The 14,422-nt window shown below is 39.8% G+C and overlaps 2 protein-coding genes across 2 annotated transcripts; one reads left to right on the forward strand and one right to left on the reverse strand.

Annotated features, from left to right (window-relative positions):
- The first annotated feature begins 616 nt into the window (after positions 1–616).
- Positions 617–4,671, forward strand: rps10 (ribosomal protein S10). The gene is made up of 6 exons (XM_083892903.1): positions 617–739; positions 1,178–1,327; positions 2,271–2,445; positions 3,113–3,190; positions 3,373–3,428; positions 4,584–4,671. The coding sequence occupies exons 2-6, from the start codon at positions 1,178–1,180 to the stop codon at positions 4,623–4,625; spliced, it is 501 nt and encodes a 166-aa protein (XP_083749029.1). The 5' UTR covers positions 617–739; the 3' UTR covers positions 4,626–4,671.
- Positions 4,672–5,211: 540 nt separating this feature from the next.
- Positions 5,212–14,180, reverse strand: nudt3b (nudix (nucleoside diphosphate linked moiety X)-type motif 3b). Its single transcript, XM_083892191.1, has 5 exons — positions 13,921–14,180; positions 12,728–12,838; positions 9,319–9,363; positions 9,142–9,226; positions 5,212–8,839 (listed from the first exon to the last, which is right to left on the reverse strand). Exons 1-5 carry the CDS (start codon positions 14,017–14,019, stop codon positions 8,643–8,645), a joined length of 537 nt encoding a protein of 178 aa, XP_083748317.1. The 5' UTR covers positions 14,020–14,180; the 3' UTR covers positions 5,212–8,642.
- Between the last annotated feature and the right edge of the window lie 242 nt (positions 14,181–14,422).

A 14,422-nucleotide genomic window follows, 5' to 3' on the forward strand; every position in this document is an offset into this window, starting at 1 on the left:
TGGACAACAGTGTGATTGACAGCTGTTATCGTCCAATAGGAGCCTGTCTGTCAAATGTTGATTCTGGAGCCTCCAAAACTGGGGGATCAGATTCGTATTGGGTGACACAGGGAGGAAACAACTACTATACTATTTCACTACTGAAAAATATTAATTCCTTTAAAGACATTGTTCAGTTCAACATTCAAGCAGAAATGTGGAGAAAATGTAAAGTTTAAAAGGGGCTCTATGTATTTATGCAACTAGGGTATAAAACGGACCACAACTGAATGGTCCAACTCCAACTGTTTTAGTCACTATCTTCCAAATATTGTTACTATTATTTTGTTGTTGTAAGGTGACCTTGAGTGCCATGAAAGGCACCTCCAAATAAAATGCAGTAAAAATTATAATGCATTTTATTTTTCAAAAATATTCAAAAATATTACCAAATACCATCAGTGTTTCAACTTCCTGTCTGTCCTCAGTTTCTTTAATTATGACATATTATGTTCCTTTTATGTCTTAATACAATACATTGTATACATATTCTTTAACGTCCTATTAAAAAAAAAAAAAAAGTCACATTTTACACACAGTCGAAGCAGACAAAAGCACTTCATCCGCAGTGCCAGGAGTCAGTGTTACTTCCACACCAGCAGGGTGCAGCACGTCTCCGGGAGGCGCGGAACAAGGGGATAAACCTTTCCGGCCAACGTCAACCGTTCCTTCCGGCTCCGGTCCCTCATCAAGTGGAAAGGTAAAGTCAGAGCCGGCTTTTGAAATCTAAATATATCTTCAACATCTCGAAGTCTGTGAGACAATAATGTTTGCGATTAAGTTGTTTGTAATACATCAGTGGAGTTCGTGGACACATTTCACCCTTAAATGTTTTCTAACGTTAAATATTAGCGTAAGATGTGACAGATGTAACCCGGGCTGATGTTCACGATTCGCTGCCATTTTTTCCTTTGCTAACGTAGGCCACCCTCAATTAAAGTTCATGTCTACCAGGGTATTGATGTGATGTTCGCAGTCAAATATTGGTAGCGATTTCGTTAACTGAGACGATAGCCTGTGGTCTATGCGCTGCCTTTATTTTCGTAACTGTGGACGGCTAGGTTGGATAGCCTGTTAGCATGCCGCCCGAAGTGGAAGCTGCATGTGAAGCTAACGCTCGACTTGTCACTTCACTCAGATGCTGATGCCCAAGAAGAATCGCATTGCTATCTATGAGCTCCTCTTCAAGGAGGGAGTCATGGTGGCCAAGAAAGACGTCCACCTGCCCAACCATCCCGAGCTTGCTGACAAAAATGTCCCCAACCTTCATGTGATGAAAGCGATGCAGGTGAGAGACGTTTGGGTGTTGATGGTGATGACCTCGGCTGAGTACGTTTAGCATGCGTTTTACATGTGACCGGCTGTATGTGCACCGTTAAGTTGTAGTTGGTGTGTTTAGGAACAAGTGCATTCACTGTTAGCTGTCATGATTACTAGTTGGGTAAACGGTGTACAAGGCTCAATCACAATGTGGAAAAATCACATACTTTTATCCAAATTATTATATCATGCATGGATATTGGGACTTCCAGTTTCTTCAATTTACATTCATGTCATCTTAATGGTCCCAGAAATGTGGTAGTTCTAATATCTATTATGTGTAATATTCAAAGCCTAATGTATATTGTGCTGGGAAGAAGTTAAGTTGATATAGGTAAATGTCTCTCGCTGTAATGTTTAGCAAGAGAGCAAATCATGCGAGTGCTGGGAAATGTAAATTCCAGGGTCTCACCAGAGAAATTTTACTAAGACTGGCAAAGGGATACAGAGCGTGCTGCCAATCGATAAAAGTGGACACCATGGGAGAACCAGCTCTTACAAGTTACCCTCTCATCTTAAGCTTTGTCTGCACATGTGGTCCTTGAATTCAAGGGAATTTGTCTTTGAAAAGTCTTTGAATTTGGTGTCAACCAAGGTGTGAGAACCCTGGTTAATTTCATTTTCCAGCTAGAAAAGGGAATGATGATGATATGAGGCGGTAAACATTGTCGGCACAAACATTTGCTGTGCCAGTGGATTCTTGGATCTGAAATTTGTACATTTTCCAGGTGTTTGTCTCTCACGTTAATACAGTAAATTATACATAAAGAGCAAACATTTACATACGAGTGATTTTGTGTACGAACTGTGGTTTTGTAGGACATGTACTGGAATTCAAAGCCTTGATGGATGTATTCTTTAGTTTTAAGGTTTTGGCTGTGATAAGTAACTTGTGTCGGTTTTCCTTTCAGTCGTTGAAGTCCTGTGGGTATGTCAAGGAGCAATTTGCCTGGCGTCATTTTTACTGGTACCTCACCAATGAGGGTATCCAGTACCTGAGAGACTTCCTCCACCTTCCACCCGAGATCGTGCCCGCCACCCTGCGCCGCCAGACCCGCCCTGAGACCGCAAGGCCCAGGCCCAAGGGTAAGCACTCAAGTTTACACTCAATGTGGAAGTATGGCTTGGTTTTACCTGTAATTTCAACAGCAACATGCCTTTGTTGCTTTAACAATAGAATTTGCCATTCTGGTTGATTGTAAATGTTGGAATCTGACTAATTACGTTAAAGGCTGACTTAAATCTGAGTGGAAGTATATAAAGGGCTGACCAACAGAGAAAAAGCTGCAGCCATGGCCTGGTGACTTCAGCATCTCTGAATGTTGTTCCTTTCAGTTTGTGCATCAGTTTTAGATCGATATGTAAATGGCATATCTCAGCCACCAGCCAAGTTTAATTCAGTCCAAACCTTAATAAAATGTTAAGAATGATCTCTCTTGCACTACCATGCCTGTTCAGACACATAATTAATAATGTACACCAGTGTCAAGTGATAACAGGGAGCATGGTTTCTAATCTGCAGTTTATTTGCTTGGATTTAGAAAAAACAGTGAATAATTGTTACTTACAGTCTTATGTCATACTTTGTCTTCATGTGTGCATGTTGTCGATCAGCTTTGAATGTCTAAGTTGCATCATTGATTACATGAATACGTGATGAAACTTTAACTTAAAAGTATACTTTTGTCTTGTTTGTACTGCAGAATAACACGCAAGTGCAGTGCTAAATACACAATGTTTCTTTAATCTTCAGGTATGGAAGGAGAGAGGCCAGCCCGCCTTAACCGTGGAGAGGCAGACAGGGACACATACAGGCGATCTGCTGCACCCCGTAAGTACACTAATACAATACTTCCACATCCTTGGTATGTTGCATGTGTGCTGTGATGAAGTACTTAAAGTACAACATTGATGTAATTAACTTTGTTGCTGGCCTAGTTTTAATACGCGTTGAGTTAAATGAAAAGTCAATTTATTGAGACCTTGTTTGACGTTCATCAATTTCTCTCCCAGCTGGTGCTGACAAGAAAGCAGAGGCCGGTGCTGGAGCTGCAACAGAGTTCCAGTTCGTAAGTAGTTTTATTTTACATTTTGTGTATAAGCAGATGGTTGTTGGTCTGTTAACGGTAAAATACAAATGTTCTACAACAATGATAAATAAAACTGTATAAAATACACAAAACATTGACAGGAAGTATATTGAGGCCCAGCTAAATGGCACAAATTGCAAATAACTCGCAACTTCAGTGCATGCGAGGGTTAATTAATGACACGAATGAACAAATTACAAGGCGCCGGGAAACAAATGATCTCGACAAGAAGAAAGTGGTTGAGTTGGCGTATAGGAAATAAAGAGCAGGTGCCAAGTCATTTTACTTTAATCCAAAGAGAAAATTATCTGGTGTGCAAAGCCTTTAAAGACCCTGTAAAGCGAATGCAAAAGTTTCTCCTCTCCACAATTTATATACACTTGAAAATAGTAACTGACATCTGGGGTGTAAAAGCAGAAAACAGCTTTTGCAGTCTTCTATTTAGATGGTTTTTTTTAAGGTAATGTTCAATGGCTCAATAACCCACAGAAGTCATAGCTGTTATAAATCCTCCTCAAACACTGTAACGATATAAAAATCATCGCTGTGCTTGCATCAACCGTTTCCTCCTTCATTTGTGAGCAGCTGTACCTGCTCCCTGCACTACTGCCTTTAATTTACTGTCAAGCTGAGGTATCTTTGTCCTGTAAATGCAAAAACGTTCTACCACAAAAAGCTCTACCATTTTATAATTCCTAAAGATGAGGACTCCTGCTGAGGAAGGAGGAGGACTGCAGTTAAACCAGCTCTACATATATTATGTAAATGGTTGAGAAAAAACGAAAAGTGATTTGATAACCAGAGTTAATGTTTATATTCTTTACAAACACGGATGAACCGCAATGTTCACAGACTTGGTTTCCCTCAGTGAGCACGAGTAGATCAGAGTGGACACACCTCCCGTGTCTGAGCATGATTTACTATAAAATTATTTCAAACGTAGTTTTTAAATACCTGGCGACTTTAATTCCTCAAATTTCGATATGGTGGTTTGTAGCACGTTTTCTGTGGTAGAACAAAGTCAGGAGATCTATGTTTTTATAACTTTACAGGGACTTTAAGCGCAGCTATTAAACTTGATTCTGTAGATCAACCTTCACTGGGTGATATAATGACAACTTTTTCCTGTTGCAGAGGGGTGGCTTTGGACGCGGCAGAGGACAGCAGCCTCAGTAAATTTTCACTGTTTCTTTGTGTACAATAAAGAAAAATCAAAACACAATTTCAGTCTTGGTATTGTTAATTGTGATTGTGGTAGATGTTTTGAATGCTGGGCAGCTGGATGTTATGTCTGTGACAGTGATCTGAAGTTGGTTTGTTATTGTTTCTTAGTAGAATCATCTTTGGTATTATTTGTTATAACTTAATTATAAGTATTTCTACGGTTCTACCATGGCTGTCACATTTGTTCATGCCTAATGAAGTTGGCATTTCAAACGGTAGATTGTGCAGTCTTGCACTCTTGTTATTAAACTTGTTGAAATATTTGTTCTGCCTGTGACCAGGTTTAGTGTTGAGATTTCAGTTTTCATGTACTGGAACAATAATTTTCCTGTTGTGAATCAGAATGTAGAGAAAGCCAGATATACTTTTATTTGGAGAGTCATTGTCAAATGTTTATTCCTTGTACGCCATTTGCAAAACAAACTTCAGGTTTGGTGAACAATAGCACTTCTGATATAGTTTAAAAACCATCACTTGTAAACCTTAATTACAGTTCCCCGTCTCATGAACACAAACGCGGACACTTCTGAATGTGAAATACTGGTTTTTATTTCTTGGCACATTTATATTACAATCTTCAGTCTTCTTGCACTGGTTTTATTCCATAGTCCCAAATGACAAAAGAGGAAAAGAATATTCCAGTGACAAACCCTGAAAAACAATACGAGTAACTTCAAGGCTGAGGTCAACGACTTCAAGTGCTTAAATATTCAGTTGTGATTATTCCGAGTGCTTCTATTTTTTTATTTTCAGAACATTTTTAAATTCAGTTTACAGTTAATAGGATGGTCTGAGCGAAGAAAACTGTTTCAATCCTCTATTAAATGTGCTTTCAATATTTTGGTTTGGCCACAAGATGGGGCCAGTCAGTTGACATGGCAACACAGTGACTGGTAAATTGAAAGGAAGTGACTTAATCAGGTGCTCCAATTGTATGTTAATAAATCCTGTCTTTATCACCGCTCAGGAGCTTTAATATCATACAAAATATTTTTTTGTCTCATAAACATAAGCTGGAATCACTTTGTAATTAATTTTAAATTACAAAGGGAGTTTAATCCTTGTTGACCAAAGCTGAAGTGTGTCCTCTGGCTGTAATGATGCTGTCTTTGCTATATAAGACATTAGCTTGACAACAACAAAACACAATAAAGGAAAATGCAGAAACAAAAATATGGACAAAGAACAAGTGGCTGTTAAGAAAATGCTCATTCATTTTTTTACAGTATCTATCAAACCACCAAGAGTTAAATCTGCAAATCACCCAGGGTTCAGTTGTTTTTTTCAGCCATTTTCTCTCCACATTAACCGTCTAATTGCACATCGAGTTGAAGACTATGAGCTCTAATCGAAACAAAATCTCACAGGAAGTGCCAGATTAGAGCATTATAAAGCAAGACTTTGTCCACCACACCTCACTAAACACACAGCAGTAAAACCAGTTCAAAGTCTCAACATGACGTGAGGGAGGCTTTCAACTTCTTTCACCTGTACACTCATTTAGAGAGAAATCAGTTTGAATCGCTGGATTATCGCAATTTTGTTGGAAACCCAATTTTGTCGGGCTTTAATGAGAAGTAAGACCAGGGCGTAAAGTGTCTTGGTCCACAAGCTTTCAGTTATTAATGCCATTTCCCACAAAGTCTTTCTCCTCAGTTATTGAGTCATGATGCAGGTGTTTTCTGTCTATATTCAAAGTGAAATGAGCAATTGCCACTAAAAAAAAAAATATTATTCACCTTCTCTATTTAATTAAATGACTTGTTCAGAACCAAAAACTACATCTCCCATGAGCACATGGTCAAAACATGATTGAAGTTTAGTTGAATTTTAGAATAATCAGGTGTACAAATCCAAAGTAGTATTCGTTTTATTTTTTTAAATATAAGCCGCTATAATCCATATATTTCATAACTTCCTATATATAAAGGGGCACCTTGAATTAATTTTACAATCTGACATTTATTTATAATGTCACTTGTGTGTCCTGATCTAACTATAGACAGAACATGATAGTATGCTATTTCTGCTTTTGATCAAAGACGACTGAGAGAAACTCTACGGGGGAAATAAACTGAAACTGGTGGAGCAAAAGACATCAGGCCTACGAAACCGCCACAATAAAGTGTTAAACTCAGACTGCAACTGTACTTCATTTTTTTACAGCTTGGCTAAAGATAAGGAAACGGAAAACATAATCCTATGCTGTTGCAAATTTGATTTGGCCTAATAAACAATAAAAAGGGATTAAGGATTCCGAGTATATAGGATTATAAATGGGCTATTTGCTCTCATCCACTTATCACAGCCACATTCCTTGTTCTTTAGCCGCAGGTGCACTCTACGCCATTTCAAGAGAAAAGTCCAAACGGCTCCAAAACCAACACAATCACTTCTCCCAGCCTATTGACACGTCGCCCTCACTGATGTGTAAGATGTGTGTTTTTTGTCATTTTGTCCTCTCACCTTTGATCTATACAGAAATAAACAATTTACAATAAAAACCTCTTACATGCTATCTACAGCGCCTCCAGTTTCACAGTATTGAGCCAGCTGCCTCGTGCCACAGAGGCCAAGTGACGCAGCTCGGATAAAGAGACTTTTTGCCAGACGTTAAAGAGGGGGGGGGGGGGGAAGTATTCAAAAAGCATTTTACAATGTTAAAAACAAGGTCTCAAACTGTACAAGGCTTGTTGTTCTGCATCTTGCCAAAGACAGCATTATAGATTCAATTACTTTCAATGTCAAGCAAGTGTTCCGAGTGTTTTTGGGGATGCAGATTAAATACTACAGTCAGAAGGGTAAAAAAAAAAAAAACATTAACAAAAAAAAACACGACCATAATGAAAAGTGCCCGCTTAAGTCACCTGTGCTATGAACACAATGTAAACAAATGCTTTTTTTTTTAAACCAAACTGAATGCGAGGAGTAAAATACAGACATGTATTTTAATAACTTAATGATATGTGCTGTATTTTGAAATTACAAGTCATTGGTTGTGAAATCTACTACTTCCACCTCCCTCGGTTTGCAGAGGAAGACTTTGTAGTCAGTCATGAGAGAGCATTTGTTGTAGTTTTTCTTTTTTTAAATTAAAACAAGGATTAAAAGGAGGTAAAGACACTGAAGAGAAAGGTGGTTCATTTTCACTAAATGTTGACAGTCCTTCACTCCCTGTACAGTGTGTATATATATATATATATATATATGCTTCATTTGAGATTGGAACCTGTAGTGCTTGGCTAGCTTCCCAAATAAGAAAACACTTGACACTAGTAAATCGAAATATTACAACGGGGACGCATCCTTCTGAAAAAAGAAACATCGGCGACCACTGTAAAGAGTAAAATGAAGAGACCGTATCCAAATAATCCAAAGACCTTAACACAAGGCCGTTGTACAGTCGGCATCAAGACACTTGTGGGAGTGTGACGCAACAGTGTTACTGCATGATAAGTCACTTCCCACAATTCTCTTCAATCGGATACAGATGACATTTCTTTCCTTACAAAAAGGGGGAAGGGACTACTCTAATGGGCACACTCATTCACAGAAAAATAACCGAAAAATGGAGGAGACATTAAAATGACCACCATAAAGCCTTCAGCTGAATCACTATATGTTTACACTTTGACATTACAACAGTAAAAAGTAGTTCTTGCATTCAATAAAACACCACGCTAAGGGTGCTTTGATGAAAGAGAATGAAGGTAGCAAGGGGGAACATTTCATGCAATTGTCAGTAAAAAGAAAGAGAGGGGGGGAAAAAAACAGTGGGGGTCAAAAATTACATTTACAGACTATTTAACCAACACTTGTCATCAAGTCTGTGCCACAGTTCTGGCACAAAGGAGTTGGCAAGGCAAACCATGTTATTGAGACAAAAGAAGAGAAAGAGAGGAGGAGAGAAGAGCGCAAGTGGTGGTGAAAGCTCAAAAGCTCCACAGAGTGTCAGAGGTATGGTTTTAGTTATCTGATACCCGAAATGGAGCTCTGATTGATGCTGTAAGTAGGGGAGAGTTCCCCACCTATCGTAGTCACCAAAGGTGTTCCATTACTGGTCAGGCAACTCTCCTGGAGGGCCTCAAAGTAGGTGGCCTGCACAGGCTTGTGACACTGCAACACTTGTATGGCATCGTCTATTTTAAACCATTCCCTTTTTCTTCCTGTTGACAGAACACAAAATTGTGGAGCAGGTTAAAACAACGGTGCGTGTGTGGGGGGGAGGAAAAAGGAATTACGAAGGGAAAGGTTTTGGATATTTGTCATTGCTATTCACAGCACTGATGTAACAAAAAAAAATTACAAGGGCAGGAACAAAGCTGGCATTATAATCTGCTCCAACAAACAAAATCCCTGAACTGTGATACCACTAAGGCCTAGGCAACCTAGACAAGCTACACATAGCATGTGACAGCTTTGTCCATATGATCCCAATTACGTCAAATAAACAAATAGTTTGCATTACCAATGTTGACCGAGTCCTCCCAGTCCTCCAGAACCTCTGTTACAATAAGGACGTAGACGTAGGTTCTGTGTTTTCTCTCCTGGTTCTGTGGGGAAAATGTGTCATGTTTTCACTTCTCATTCACCAACAGCACGTCAACATTTAAAGACAAAAACAGTCTCCGGCAAATAAGCTCACCTCGAATACTCCAACTAAACGACCTAAAGTCCCCTTTACGCCGGCCTGTAAAACACAAACAAAGATGCACAAATGTTAAATGTTTCTAAATACAAAATATTGGGGTTTAATCCAATATTGCAATCTAATAGCCCTGCTGTAGTCAGAGTTGCTGACTTAACTTTATTGTGGAAATTGTAATTTATTACGCACTTGCACTTGCCAATATGACCAACAGAGGGCGACAGAGGCTTGTTGCGTGAATGGGGTAAAGTCTGCCATCTCCGATTGCCTCGTTTGTCGAGATTTTATTTAACCTTTAACCCTGAACCTTCAATCTCAAGAGACGGAAGCAAAAAAATATACAAAAACTGAAACTTGCTCATTTTCACTTATATGCTACATTTACTACTCTTGCCTTTACAGCAAGAATACCCAGGTTCGAGACCCAGTCAGAACAAAGGCCTTCCTGCATGGAGTTTGCATGTTCTATCCGTGTGTGTGTGGGTTTTCTCCGGCTTCTCTGGTTTCCTACCACACTCCAAAAACGTTCAGATTTGGGGATTAGGCAAATTGACCGTAGGTGTTGGAGTGTGAGTGGATGTTATTTGTCTCTATATGTGGCCCTGTGACGGACTGGCGAACTGACCTTTCGCCCCATGTCAGCTGAGATTGGCACAGCTCCCCCCGTGACCCTCATGTGGAGGATAAAGCAGTAGAAGATTTGTATTTTTTATTTATATATTGATTTTAATTTATTCATGACACCTTCAATGTAGTGAGGAGTAATTTATCCAGAGGCAAGATAACAATCCGTTTGAATTAAAGAAATTCAAATATAGACTGCAGATTTTGGTTAAAATAATTAAGAGAGCAGATCATTTTTGTTTCAGTTATTTGTTCAATCTATCAATTGTTTAGTCTCTGACATAAAAAAAGAAAAGTACATCCAAGACACGTGGTAACTACATTCATTGTCTACTATTCAGACATTTAGTCTTCAATTGTATAAAAAGAGTAGAGCAAAGAAATGTATTTTCATCAACGTAATCCTTGTAGTTCTACATTACATAACTGTACGACCCTTAATCGCAGACATTCAGCAATCACCTGATATCACACACTGACCACTTCTCTAAAATATACTTCCAAATGTCAAGATTGCATACAAAAGGTCAGAGACAAAAAAAAAAAAAACGCAGAATAAGCTCAGTGCTGTCAGTTATTTAACTAGACTTTCGTGATCATAAAACATAAGCCACATAATCCAACAAATGCTAACACCTTTTTTTCAGGACACCATGAACACTTCTGTTCCCGTTACCTTTAAACCCTTTCTAACAACAAAATAAATGATCTGCGAGGAAAATCCCAACTCCCGGAGGAGAATAGTGGGTTCGAGTTAGATACAGAGGCAGGCCACTTGCTGACATCTTTGCAGCTTCTTCTTCAGGTTCCAGTTTCAGTCTATAAATAAATGTTGATGCCACACACTGTACCATGGACTCGGTGTTGTACTCGTCTGGCCTTGAACTAGATCATACTGAAAAGAACAGGCCCACTTCTAGAAACCCCAAAGATGTGCCATGGATTAAGTAATAGGCCAAAAGTCAACTTGTATATTTATTATGAGATATAAAAGGTCTCCCAGCTTAAGCAGTCATGTAACTAAAGACTACTGGTCATCAACATGGAAAAGGACGAGCAGCATTGAGGCTGAATTACAAGTTACACAATGCTGTCCTGTGTCTTCACAGTGCAAGTCTGAGGGTGTATGACTAACAAGGATAAGCAGAGGTTGTTGATGGTTAGGCTGACAAAGGAACCTTCTATAACTTCTGGGCCTTCTTCTGAATGCTGTGTATTTTGCTCTCATCCTTGACAAGACTCCAAACCACCAAGCATGAGAAACCACTCGCCACTCATAAGGTCTTCAGCGTAAGCTTGCGAGGCTTAGGATACGTCTTGTTACACCACCATATGATAAGAGGCTTAAAAAGCCACACAACATGGTGATGCATTGAGTAACACTCAAATGCCACCACAAAGTTTCTGATTGTGGTCTTTCAGCACTTGGACCACACTTCAGTAACGATGTGACATTGATTTTGACCCTGTGAAAATGTGTTGGCAAGCCCTAGCATCTTGGAACCACCAAAGCACCGAAACTGCAAGAGCCAGGATGAGAGATGATATCAGCATCCATCATTGTGATAGATCACACGCATAGAATAGGCTTCATGTGGTCAGTGACCCGCCAAGTGCTGACAGCCATGCCAGCTAGATTTAGCGTCTTCTGTGCCTTCTCACCACTTTGATCAAAATACTCAAGCGATAAACATGTCCAACAACTGAAGGGACACCCAATTTCACGGGCAAATGTAGGATACATAGCATGAGCAGGACATTATTGATTTCCAATGATTTTTCAAACCTGCTGACTAATTGCTACACATCTTTCCCTACACCCAAATGTATCCTTCAAGATGTCTCTGAAACAAAGCTGCTGCTGTGAAAGTAGATCTAAAAAGTGAAAACAATGAAAGCGTATTTCAATCTCAACCTACAACCGTATTTGACATCTAAACACTTCTTTGTAATATGACGCTATGATACAGCTTACATGTTGCTAGGCTCTCTCCTGTCCAGGCAAACAGGATGACTGCATTGACAAATGGGCTTTGAGAGGATGGTATTAGGCCCAGTGTTAAATACAGACACGATTTAATGGAAATGAAATACAATACATCTTGTAAGCCTATACTCTGACTACTTTGCCATGCTGTATATGGAAAGCCATTCTCAGAACAATATGACAAGCTAGGAATTAAGTCTAGAAAGGTTAATGGTGATTTTATACTTCTTTATGAAAAATGATTCACAAGTCTATGGTAAACCATTCAAGGTCATTATATAGGTTATAACTCAGAGTGTATATGCGATGAATATACATGTCAATACAGAACCTTTGTTACACTGCTGTTAGGAAAAATTCTATCATGCTATATCGTTTCATACTTATTGTATATGCTTGCTAGGGATACCCGATATATCGGGAGTGCTCAGGTTTATAACCAATACTGATATATATGTTTTTCCTGTGCCCAATGGCAGAGGTAATCTCTTCTGTAGTGAATTTAACATAATATTTTCCATACTCATGACACAGCAGATGTAGATATACATTTTCTTCATTGAGCAAAGTAAATAATCATAAAGAAAAACAAAAAAACAATAGTTGTAGAGGACGCCAGCATAGAAGTCAAGGAAGTAGCAGCCAATTCAGCCTACTGTTGTAGTCATTAGTCATATCGGCAGATCTGGGTGTGTTTGCTGATACCATGCAATACATTTTGAAGCCAATATCTGCAGATAACATTTGCCCAGCTCTATATGGTAGACTAATAATGAAATATAGATAATGACTGACCTCTTCACACACTTCTCGAGCTGCAGCAACACTGGGCTCTTCCTCTGGCTCCATTCCTCCCCCAGGAACTATCCACTTGTCAGGATGTCGACTACTGCTCACCAGCAGCACCTGTAACACACCCAGTACACTAGATTTTAACTCCAAAATCGGTTGTTGTTGGGTGTTCACAATACACAAGTGTTGTTGCATAGGCAAGCTAGAAGTAAACAGCAGAACTTGTGACACAATAGCTACCTGTACTCTATTCAAGTGCATCATAAGCTGGAGAAAAGATGCACAGCTCCTAGCAGGACATTATTGTGAATGCAGTTTATTGTGTGTATGACTAAAAGCAGGTAATTTCCCCCCCCCACCACATAGATAGGATCTGAATCAGTGAGTTTACTTCTTTCCATAACTGTGAGGAGTCAATCTGTTGGGTTAAAGCTGGAGTTTGGCCGAGTGTCGGCAGACGACAGTCTCTGGTAAAAGTTTAAAGATGCGTGCTGGTCGTAATGATGCGTTTCCTGTCACCAGCAACCCATGTTGTTCGCAAAACTGCAACTACCGTCTCCAGAATGAGGAATTGATTTAGTCTAAATTCGTCTCCTATCCCGGTCATACATTTCCCTAGAAAGCCATCTTTGTACACATACGGCTTTGAGTGGAGAGTCCACTAACGTAGCAGCTATGGCTAACAACAATTTTAGCTAGTGGCGTTAACGGTTAACGTAACGGTTACTTAAATTGTCAGACTAACTATTAACACTGGCACATACATGTATCACCATGTGACGTATACATGCTAAATAGAGATTTATATCCCTCTGGCCAATTCTAACAACAAAGTCAACGATAGCACGGGGATGTGGTCGCTGGTCGGGAGCCGGCTGCCCACAGCTGCTACACGGCGAGTTAGCATGCTAACGTTAGCAATAACTAGCAGGATGGCTCCATACAGAAAGCAGAGGCTGCGGCTACCTGCAGAGCTAAAGCAGCTTACATAACAGTTGATGGGGAACTAAAACAAAACAAAACTGACGTTAAATGCACAACACATGAGGTCAAGACGAAGGCGCAGGAAAGGTATGGTCACCGTTTTAGTGAGTAAAATCACACTAATGTGTCTATGTAATTATCGATGTCAATACAAACTGGTATGGTATCTAAGGTTAGCAAGGCCCGCCAGACAGCAACATCCCCGGCCTCACCTCCTCCTCGGTGTCGCTCCTAAAGCACAGACAGGCGGCCCGCTTCTTGTAGCCATCCCCGTCGTACGTCCGGGTTTGGTTTGACTTGAGCTTCATCATCTTGGCGGCTCAAAAGTTCAAAAGTAGAGCTAAGTTAACCAATTTAAAAAGACGACGGTTGTTGACGCAAAGTCCTCCTCCGGGGAACCTCGGCGTTTTACTTAAAATAAATAACTTCTTCTTCGCTTCATTTTCACAAACCTGGGCACATCTAAGGCACGGTCGCCATTACAAGGAGCCGCTACGCCCACGACGTAATTTAACCTTTAATGGCTCGGCGAGCGTAGGAAAAGTACTTATCAGGCGTTGAAGAATTGGGACAACGGATTGGGAGTAAACGCAACACCGTGCTGTGACTGGAGTAAGCCGGTGAAGGAAAATGGTACTTTTTGCTCCAACTACCACGCAACGGTTACTTGTGTGGTGTGCATGCATAAACGAGTATACATACTTTGATGATAAA

This window comes from Microchirus variegatus (genome assembly GCF_963457635.1).
Source record: "Microchirus variegatus genome assembly, chromosome: 7".
Classification (NCBI taxonomy): domain Eukaryota; kingdom Metazoa; phylum Chordata; class Actinopteri; order Pleuronectiformes; family Soleidae; genus Microchirus; species Microchirus variegatus.

What these genes read in the sequence shown, in the direction of transcription:
- rps10 (XM_083892903.1), top strand. Translation starts at nt 1,178, where the DNA reads ATGCTGATGCCCAAGAAGAATCGCATTGCTATCTATGAGCTCCTCTTC. An exon ending in CGCAAGGCCCAGGCCCAAGG is followed by an intron (nt 2,446 to 3,112) that starts GTAAGCACTCAA and finishes TTTAATCTTCAG; the next exon opens with GTATGGAAGGAGAGAGGCCA. An exon ending in CTGCAACAGAGTTCCAGTTC is followed by an intron (nt 3,429 to 4,583) that starts GTAAGTAGTTTT and finishes TTCCTGTTGCAG; the next exon opens with AGGGGTGGCTTTGGACGCGG.
- nudt3b (XM_083892191.1), bottom strand. Translation starts at nt 14,019, where the DNA reads ATGATGAAGCTCAAGTCAAACCAAACCCGGACGTACGACGGGGATGGC. An exon ending in GGAGCGACACCGAGGAGGAG is followed by an intron (nt 12,839 to 13,920) that starts GTGAGGCCGGGG and finishes GGTGTGTTACAG; the next exon opens with GTGCTGCTGGTGAGCAGTAG. An exon ending in GTTTAGTTGGAGTATTCGAG is followed by an intron (nt 9,227 to 9,318) that starts GTGAGCTTATTT and finishes TTTTCCCCACAG; the next exon opens with AACCAGGAGAGAAAACACAG.